This window comes from Limulus polyphemus, unplaced genomic scaffold (genome assembly GCF_000517525.1).
Source record: "Limulus polyphemus unplaced genomic scaffold, Limulus_polyphemus-2.1.2 Scaffold185, whole genome shotgun sequence".
NCBI classification, from domain to species: Eukaryota; Metazoa; Arthropoda; class Merostomata; order Xiphosura; family Limulidae; genus Limulus; species Limulus polyphemus.
The window spans coordinates 471,416-481,464 of record NW_013665795.1 but is presented as its reverse complement, the minus strand read 5'-3'; the positions used below and the strand labels follow the sequence as shown (position 1 = coordinate 481,464).

At 31.4% G+C, this 10,049-nt stretch overlaps 1 protein-coding gene across 2 annotated transcripts in view; it reads right to left on the bottom strand.

Annotated features, from left to right (window-relative positions):
- Positions 1 to 10,049, bottom strand: part of LOC106478155 (graves disease carrier protein-like) — a 36,459-nt gene that overhangs the window by 9,590 nt on the left and 16,820 nt on the right. For both annotated transcript variants that reach the window (XM_022381685.1, XM_013938676.2), the window contains 2 exons: positions 2,895 to 2,958; positions 166 to 287 (listed from right to left, as the gene is read on the bottom strand). In XM_022381685.1, coding sequence (XP_022237393.1) covers positions 166 to 287; positions 2,895 to 2,958 — 186 coding nt within the window. The remainder of the gene's footprint in view (positions 1 to 165; positions 288 to 2,894; positions 2,959 to 10,049) is intronic.

Below are 10,049 nucleotides of genomic sequence, written 5' to 3'. Positions count from 1 at the left end.
AAGTACTTTACAAACAAATAAAACATTTTAGGTAAGATGTTTTATAAAAGAATTATTAATACATTTGTGTACGAATGTTTAATATATATGTAAGTCCGCACATTAAAACATATTGATTCAGATGCACTTAAAAATAATCAATACATTACTAGTACAATAACTTACTGATTTGAATATACACACTAGAGTATGCAAGATACCATTGTACATATGATCTCCTGCAACTTGAAAAGCAAGTCGGGCTCTGACAATATCCAAGGGATAGGTACACAAGACAGCTGTAACTCCTATTAAAGTAGAAATATTATTTTACAAATGAAGAAAATTAATAAAACTAACCTCTACAAACCATCTACAATTATAACAGCAAATACATGGTATCACACATAGTTTTGGGCCTTTTTCTGTGAATTGGATTTGAACTTGATGGCATCTTATGTACATGTGGGCTAAATGGCAAGGTCAGAGACCCCTATGATTCAATTACAGCCTTCCAATATTTGGAACTACTGACCAGAGAGAAGACAGTTAGCTAGCCACTCCTGCCATTAGTGGTTTTATCTAGCTTTATTGGGATTGACTGTCACTTTGATAACATGCCCACAATGGAGTGTGAAGCATGTAAAGCAGTATCACATCTCAATCTACAGCTCAACAGGTTAACCATTATACCACTCCCAGCCCATTTGTTATACAAAACGAATAAAATAACAAAATCAAGTCTCACTGATACTAATTTTTTAAGAACTCTCCCTGATCCATTTTTAAGTAAACCCTCAAAACTACACAACAGGCTATCTGTGCTGTGCTTACCATGGGTATCAAAACCAAGTTTTTAGTGTTATAAGCCTTCAGACTTACCACTGGGGGGCATTACTCCAAATACTTTAGACTTTGGTAACAAGCTATGGAACTTTACTGACAAATCCAAAGTATCATAGCCTCATTTATTTTCAGGGAATGTTTAGAAGTATCTGGGACATTTAAAACATGATTTTTCAAACTTGCCACATCAGTTAAGCAAAAAAGTTATTCAATTAATTCACAGCCTAGCCAATCCTGAAAATTATATTTGGACTTTTCACAAAGAAGTTAGCCATACAGCAAACCACTGTATACATGTTTCACATTTTGAATGTGCTTAAGGTTGTTGTTTCTATCCAAATGTGACTTTGTGATAAATAAAAGCTGCAGAAACAAACTGCCAACCATATCAAAGTATAATCCAGGGATAAGTCCTAGTGGTCTGAGGGCCTATGTGTTCTCTGGAGCATTCTAGGCCATTTTGGGGCACTAAATATTCATATTATTTACAACTAGAATGATCAGCAAACATTGGACTTTTGCCACTTTAATTTGTTTCAATGGTCAAAATTACAGATCACTTAATATACAGATTGGTCATTTCATGAAATATTTTGACAGATACCATATATATTTATGATTACATGATTAGAACAGTTAAGTACAAATTGGTCACTTCATGAAATACTGAAGCAATACTTCTATAATTTAGTTTGCACCAAGTTACTGATCAATCAATTAGAAACTGAGTTATTTTATTTTCTGAGGGGAAAAAAATGTATGTAAAATTATATAGGTGTTGACTGATAAAACACAACTGATAAAACTGAAATTAATTTCAGAATCTGGGACATTTAAAACTATTTGTAATCTATTTTCATCTGTAACAAATTTTTATTTCTGAAAACAATTTTGAGAGTTTTCTCCCCTTCCCATTTCGTCAGACCATGTCTATCTCTGTCCACATAAATGATCTTGAACAAAAAATAATGTCTGATGAAGGAAAAAATGTCTGTTCAATTTAATTCTACAATAATAGGTGAAAGTGGGCATCATTAAGATCGGTGGGAAAGATTTAAAATTATCATTGTACTTTCAAAACATTACTGAATTCACAAATTACATGAAGCTCCATATTTCTTAGTACTGTATCAAGATAATAACAATATTCATCAATATTCTGTCTAGCCTAGTAAGTTTATAATTTACATAGACAATAAGAAATGTAGCACTTACTTAAGGATTGAGAACTTTTGCTCTTATTTGGCAGCCTTCATTAAGCCTAAATTTTTCTCACTAAGTTGCTTGTCCAATAAATAATTTGTGATGCTTTCAAATGTGTTTTAAAACACAAACAATAATTCAAACAGTAAAAACGGATGCCCAAAAATACTATAATTTATCTGGTTTTCTAAGAGACCTACAGAAAGGTTTAAAAAATGTCATTATTTACTAAAACACCAACTTTGGTCTTCACACAATAAAACTTGCTTGGGAAATGGTGTCCTTTACCAAAATAAATTAACATAAAGACATCATAATCAATTAGTTCACAAAATGGCCTTTCTAGTGATCATAAACATATACTAATGACAAGTAAATAAGTGTAAGAAAATAAATAATTATTAAAATATGAAGAGTTGGGAAGAGCTTCTGTTGAGAGTGTAATATATTTATTGGTATCTCAGAAAATAAAGAAGGTGTGAAGGTTTCATTTTAAATTATGGCCTATCAATATCTATAGTTGGTGTTTTCTAACTGGTCAACATTCTAAAATCCACTAAGGGAGGAAGGAAATCTAAAGTGGAAAATTCAGAGCAGAGGTAAAAATTATGAATTTATTCAAATATTTCATTTATAAAATCAGAAATTAAGATTGGAATTATATTATAAACTACATTTGATACCACATTAATTCACATAAATTGATAATAAAGTTATGTAATTAAATTCTGAATGTAACGTGGCATTTGTGCTCTAACCCCCATCCAGACATGTAGGATTAAGGTTCATTGTGAAATCCTTAATAAAAACAGACATGGCATCTAAAACACAGTATAAAAGAGTAATTTAATGGCTTAGTTTGTTACCTGCCATAGAACCAGCAGCAAACTTGCTGAGATGAGAGGCATGTCCAAGAAAATTCCGAAGTGACTAAGAAAAAAAAAAAGACAGGAAATCAACACACAATACATGCATGTACTGATAAAATAAGTACAAAATATAAAAAACCTTACCTATGAGTAAACATTTTCTTAGGCATTTTAACTTTTTTAACATGCTTAAATGAGTGAAAGCTGCATATTCGAGATAATGTTAAATATGCATTTTTCTAAAGTCATCCAATATGTAAAGGTCAAAGGAATTTTGAATTAAAGATAAAAATGTATACTGCCATTCTGTTTTAATAATCTATATGACAAGTGTGTGTAAAAACTACAATTACCTTTAAACATAAAATGTACAAACAGAATACAGGGAATACTATAAAACTAGAAATTGTGTAATTTTAACTGGAATATGGCTGATAAATATATAATGAACCATAATTAGTCCAGATTATTCTTACTACCTATGATTTTTTTCATATTAACAGAATAGGAAATTGAATTAATAATCCGTATAATCACATTTCAAAGCTGAACAGATATTTCTTATAACTAATACGCACTTCCCATGGATACAAGATTCAGTAATCCGTATATGATTCCATGAAAGTAGGGGTTGATCAGAATAGGAAACAAGGTAATAATTACTGACCAAAAACAACCTTTACTAACAAATGAGTATTTGTTAATAATAAGTTTTCTAAGAACAACCTTCACAGACAGATATACAAAAAATATAACAGATATTGAGAGGTCATCAGAGTGATTATTACTACAGTTACGTTACGCCACAGTTCTCCAAAACAAAGATGCATAGAAACATTAAAATAATTAAAACATGATGTTTGTTTATACAAGAAAGCAAATCCAAGTGTAAGCCTTGATACCATCAGTAGGCATTTCGGTGTAGAAAGAAATGTTCTCCCGGGTTAGTCAACCACATCTGACATTCTTCCCAGCAGAGAAAAGTGGAGAAATGTTTCAGAAGTTTCAGGTCAACAAACAAGAGCAAGAAATTTGAAGCATGCAAACATGGAGCAACCTCTGTATCTCTGGAACTGTGAAGTTATATCAAGAAATGTGGGCATTTATGACAAAATGCTTATTGAAGATGCTTATCAACACAGACAACAGCTTAGTGTAACAGAGCGTGGATACACCTAGGATGGCCACAATGTTTCAAAGGACATTTTGGAATAAAGAAGACAAAGTTGGAAGGTAAAGCAGCAAGTGCCAATCAAAATGTAGTTGCTGCAGGTAGAGAAGATCTATGAAAGGTTCTGATGGGATACATCTCAATATTGTATGTGGCTGGTTTATTCTATAGGTTGGGACCTAGTTATTTTTTGGCAGGCCAGCAAGTTCAAAGTACAAAGAAAACTAATAGTCACATATCAGTTGTTCTGTGTACCAAAATAAATGGTAGCAACACATTGTAGCCATTTGTAACTGTGAAATCTAAGTTACCAAGAGGCTTTAGAAGTGACTTCAACTTTGTTGTCCATGCATGATACAGGTGGAATATGAAAGTCTGTATGACATCAAAATTGTTGTCAGAATGGCTGGAGGATTTGAACTGAAGAACGTGCTCAAAAAAGAGAAAAATAATTTTGTGGAAATTGGTGGTAGTAATACTGCACCAAAGCAAAATGTGTCTAATAAAAACAAACACCATATCAATAATACAGACTATGAATTCTGGCATAATCAGGTCATCCGAGGCTTACTACTGCCATCAGCTGATTAGAAAATACACAGAATGTGTTGAAAATAATAACCCACAAACTATAAATGCCCACGAGGCTTTACAAATGGTAGGTTTTTCGTGGTCCAGTGTTACTATAGAAACTTTTGAAAACTACTTCAAACTTGTCAAAATTTTGTCACAGCCTGAACAGAGTGAAACTGTTGAGATATCAGAAACCATTAGTGAGATTGTTTATGGAATTCATACCTTAATCTTGAGTAATAATGACATCATCAATGACCCAACATTCTACTCAGAACCAACTGGTCAAGAGTTGTCTAATGAAGATATAATTTTCATATTGTCTCTTCAAGAGTGCAGTGAAAGTGAATCTGATCTGGAAAATGACATCATCCCATAGTTCAAAACAAATTAATGATTTATGTAAAAATGATGGTGTAATGTGTTATTTTCATAAAGTTGATAAAGAAGCTTCAAGATAAAAATTTTTTAGTTCAAACAAAGACTGATTATATCCTTCTTTGGAAAGTACTTTGTTGTATAATTGATTAATACTCTGTATTTCATATTCCGTAGGCAATTAACTGGTTTGAACAAAAAGTTTCAGGTGAAGATAATGAAATGGCACTTTGATTACACAACTTGTGTAATTATTGATAATGTTTAGAATAATAAACTGATAAGTTGATTGTACACACAGTTGCTTTTTTGTTTATCAATTGCATGCCGATCTGTAATAATTTGAACCTTTACGTTTATCAATCAATAATGCATTCTATTTATAATGTCCACTGTATTCAAAATGACTGATTCGACTATCTGGATGTCTTGGTAATCTGGACAAATTGATTTATTACAAGCATGTTCAGATTAACAAGGTTTCACTGTATATTATTTCAAATCAGGTAGTATTTATCATCCATCATATACAGGTTCTGAAGATTTTCCACTAACTTCCATAATTCAGTTTAACACTAAATGACTTAGAATGTTCAAAAATCTGTCATGACTCAGGTTTGAACCTAGGAACCAGTACTTCCAAAGTTTCAGTTCCATATAGATAACTCTCCATCTTAACCATTACCACATACCCTCTTCCATAATTCTGATGAAGTTTTCTCCTCAAGCTTACAACTGACAGAACTCAATACAGTCCAATAACTTCAAACCAACAACATAAAGCAAATTCATGGCCCACAGTGCAAGTGCACTCCCTACATCCTAAAGCTGCCAACATATACAACACTGACTTAGTTGCTGAACCAAGGATGCACACAAGATAGTTTGATTTTTTTTCCATTTACTCAGATCAGTTGACCCTTAGTGACGGGGTGACCATTATTTAGTGCCAATGAATTTAACAAATCATAATGCTACAAAACCTACCATGTCTGAGACTTGAAATTGAGACCCTTGGCCCACATTCATGTTTTGAGAGAGATTCTCTACCATCATTGCTACCATGGCTCATGCCTTAAGGAGATAACTCCCCCATGTACAAGCTTAATACTGTATAAAAGTAGAAGACAACAAAAAAGGAAAAAATTATCAATACAATAAATTCTATGTAAAAATAACTTGATGAGCTGACAACATTCTCAAATTATTGACACTGACTTCTATTCACAGATTATCACATTGCTTTTCTTGAAAATGAATGTTTTCTTTCTTTTTTTTTATTCATTGATGTTCATGGGACTTTTTTTCCCACAATGAGTTAATGTTTTTGTAGATAATTTGACCAACTGTCTGGTAATTCTGACTATTTTGTGGATCAAAACTTTGGAAAAGATATTCACTGAATATTCAAGTTACACTGAATACTTAAATGCTAGATGTACTTCCACAGGATTCCCAAGTGTTCTGTTTCAAGAGTAAATAAAACCAAAATTAAGGGTAAGAAATGTTTTTATTTCTTGCTTTTGAAGTTCATATTTCATGTTGTGTTGTAGCCTACAGAGTGCATAATTCTTCTTGTAATTCATGGCATGCACATGTTTTACTGACATCATGACAGTAAATACTGACTTAAGGTACAAAACTGCACCTGAAATTTAATTTCCAATAAATCAAAATTTCTTAGTTCTTGCTTTATATTATTAATATCAACATATAAATGATCTTACAAAAGCACGATAAATGTTGACATGACACCAACTTTAATACTGAGTTTTATATCAAAAGGAGATGGCTTTGAACAAAATGACCATTTTAATATTTTATTGGAATTAAGTGAAAATTTTCTATTATATATACATATATTTTTTTTTAATATTTACATAGCCGAGAGAAATATTCTACATGAATGAAAATAGTGTAATATTGTTGGATATACCCGACTGCTTCATTTAAATTTAATACAAGAGTTATGATTTAGATAGTTATAAAACATGAGTTAAATTTAGTATTTTTAGAAATGATAATATATCACAGGTTTGCTTATGCAATTGTTTATGAATCATTTGTTGTGTAGTTCAATTGTTGTGAATTAACATCAAGTTACTCAAACCTTCTAGGTTTTCTTGTTACTTTAACCCATTAATTGTGGCAGGAGCAACTCAGTTGCCATTTTCTAGCCCACAGATAAAACTGAGTTGCCATCAATCATAATAATTTTCATCATTCGCATACAGTTATGTATGTGCGACTGACGGATATTTCCGTCATTCGCAGCTGAGCCATAGAACTTCAATGACGGAAATATCTGTCATCCGCAGTTAATGGGTTAAGAGAGTATTATTACATCATAACATCTTGTAGTTTGTAGAAAGTTCTAGGCCTCAGTTGGGCAATATATACGTGTGTGTGTGTATATATATATAGTGGAGACTTTTAAAATGTTATAATCACAGATTGTATTGTGATAACAGAGTAGAGAAGAATGATTAGTCTTCTCATTTGGGTTTTAAAGTAACTGAACCAGTTTTTGATGTAAAAGAGAATTATTTAAAGCTCTGGATACAACTGAGGTAACCAATGGGGTAATGTAGGTGAATTTATCACTGATTGTACTGTAATAATATAACAGAGGAGAATGATTTTTCTTGTCAAAGAGTGTTTTAAAGTAATTGAACCCACCTATGTGGACTTTGCTGAAAAAAAAAAAAAAAAGAGACGATTATTTAAACTCTGGATACAACTGTGATAACCTATAGTGTAAAGAATTTTTTGTACATACATTTGACTTGTTTTAAATATATTATTTTAAAACAAGTGAATTGTGTGTCATTTGTTTATTGTTGAAATTTATCACCAACAAGCCACAGGCACCTACTGTAAAGAATCACAGCCTTATAAAATCTGACAGACATCAATACATTTACATCAAGATTCTTAAGATGCTATTGACAGATCTGCAATGGACAAATAAGGTGAAGGCTAGTTTGAGGTTAAAGAGCAACATATCACTACTACTACAGTGGTCGAAACAGCAGACTTGACTTCAAAGCACCAGGAACAAACAAAGACCCCTATAACAAGTATTAATCTGTTCATTATTGCTAAACAAGAACTACAGTAAAGCTTTCCACAACAGTTGCACTTGTAGATATATTAATGATATTCTTATATCTAATTATCAAGTTTCCCTTGACACAGTCAAACATATTTATCTACCTGACCTCATTCTGGAAGAAGCTCTTTCATTAAAAACAAAACACATCTGGATTTAGATATCAGCATCACTAATCAAACATTGAAGTCTGAAGTTATATTGTCCTTTTCCAAATAAGCTATTTTACAGTATTTACTAGCAACAGTTTATTAGATACAATAAAATTTGCTCAACATTGTTGAGACTTCTTGGACAGAACTAATTTTTCACAAACAAGATTTCTCCTACTGCATTTTAAACACAAAATTGGTTGCAAGGTCAGTCATTCAGACCAACCGAATATAGATAGAGGTAAGTAACATTAGTTATATTACCTTATTTGCCAAATATATAAATGATTGTTTTAGCTTCCCTTTCTCAATGTTATTATTATCAATGAACTTTCTTCAGACTTACTGCATTCACATCTCAGCTTTTACAGAACATTTAACTTTACTTATTACTTTCTGTTATCTGCTCTGAGAGTTTTGTTAAATGACAAAGGTTAGATAAAGTGGGATTAGCTGTGCTAGACACACCTTATAGAATGTTTAACATAGTTTTCTTTGTATTACATTTAACATTTTCACATTTTGATTAAAGAACCAATTTTCTAGCTATTTATTGTTTGTTTGAAGTATTCATTTAATTTTTTACTTATTTATTTGTATTTTCATAAACATTAGTATTTGACTGTATTCTTGATAATTTCCTAGTACTTAACCCTACATCTTAAAAGTATCATGTGTTGTGGCAATTTATCTAAGATGCCAAGCTCCTCTAAAGTTACACTGTAGGAGCTGTTTAATGGGTCTTCATTAGTCACAAGACATTTTAGGGAAGGCTGTGGAAAGTTCAGCTTATATGTAGTTACATAATGTTACACTGTTCAGCGAGCATTGAATCTACGACAGTACTTGAAGACAACAGCTAGTGTTTTTATGTTTTCTACATAAGGTATATTCTATTACTACATTCATTAAAAGTATTAGTTACAATGTTTAATATATTTAATTTTATTGTTTTTGATTATACTTTTTCTATTATTATACTTTTATTATAGAGATTGTTTCACTTTATTAACTTAAACGAATGTATTTAGGACTAACCTAAATCTCCTAATGTGGGCATACCTCATGAGATATCATTAAGTTTATGGCTGAAAACATTGTTAACAGCAAAGGTACACAACTGATAAAACAATGAATTCTAATCTTTATAAGCAAGGAAGTTGACAATGTTTGATAAAGTCCAGGTTTCTAAATTTCCCCCTTTATAATTTTGCTGGTCCCATAGAAATTAACAAGTATGACACCATTTTTACAAACATATTTAGTGTATAATTTATATATTAATTGTTCTGTTACCTGTCAGTTTTTCAAAAGAAAGCAATATTTTAGGTATTCAACCAATGTTGATATTTATATTTGATTTGATTTTGGTATGTTTTTTTGCTCACTGAAGCAATTACATAACCTAAACAAAAACAAAAAGTTCTCTCAGAACTGATAATTTTGATAATGATTTACCATCAAATGTTATTGTGTAGCATAATACAGGCCACTGTGTTCATGGGTGATAAGCACGGTTACATGGTTGATTGGAGTAGAGTAAGTATTTCTTTAGCTTTCAAAAGGAAATTATATAGTAAAAATCTGCTATCATCAACAAGAAAATCTTCACAAGAAACAATAATAAATTCCTATGCTTCTAATTACCTGGGAAGTGTTTTTAAAGTCACTGTATTCAAACTTCAAGTGAGGCTTTAGCAGACTACCCATTGAAAACTTGTAAATGTCAAAACTTCTATTTTCAAGATTACGACACTTATGATAAA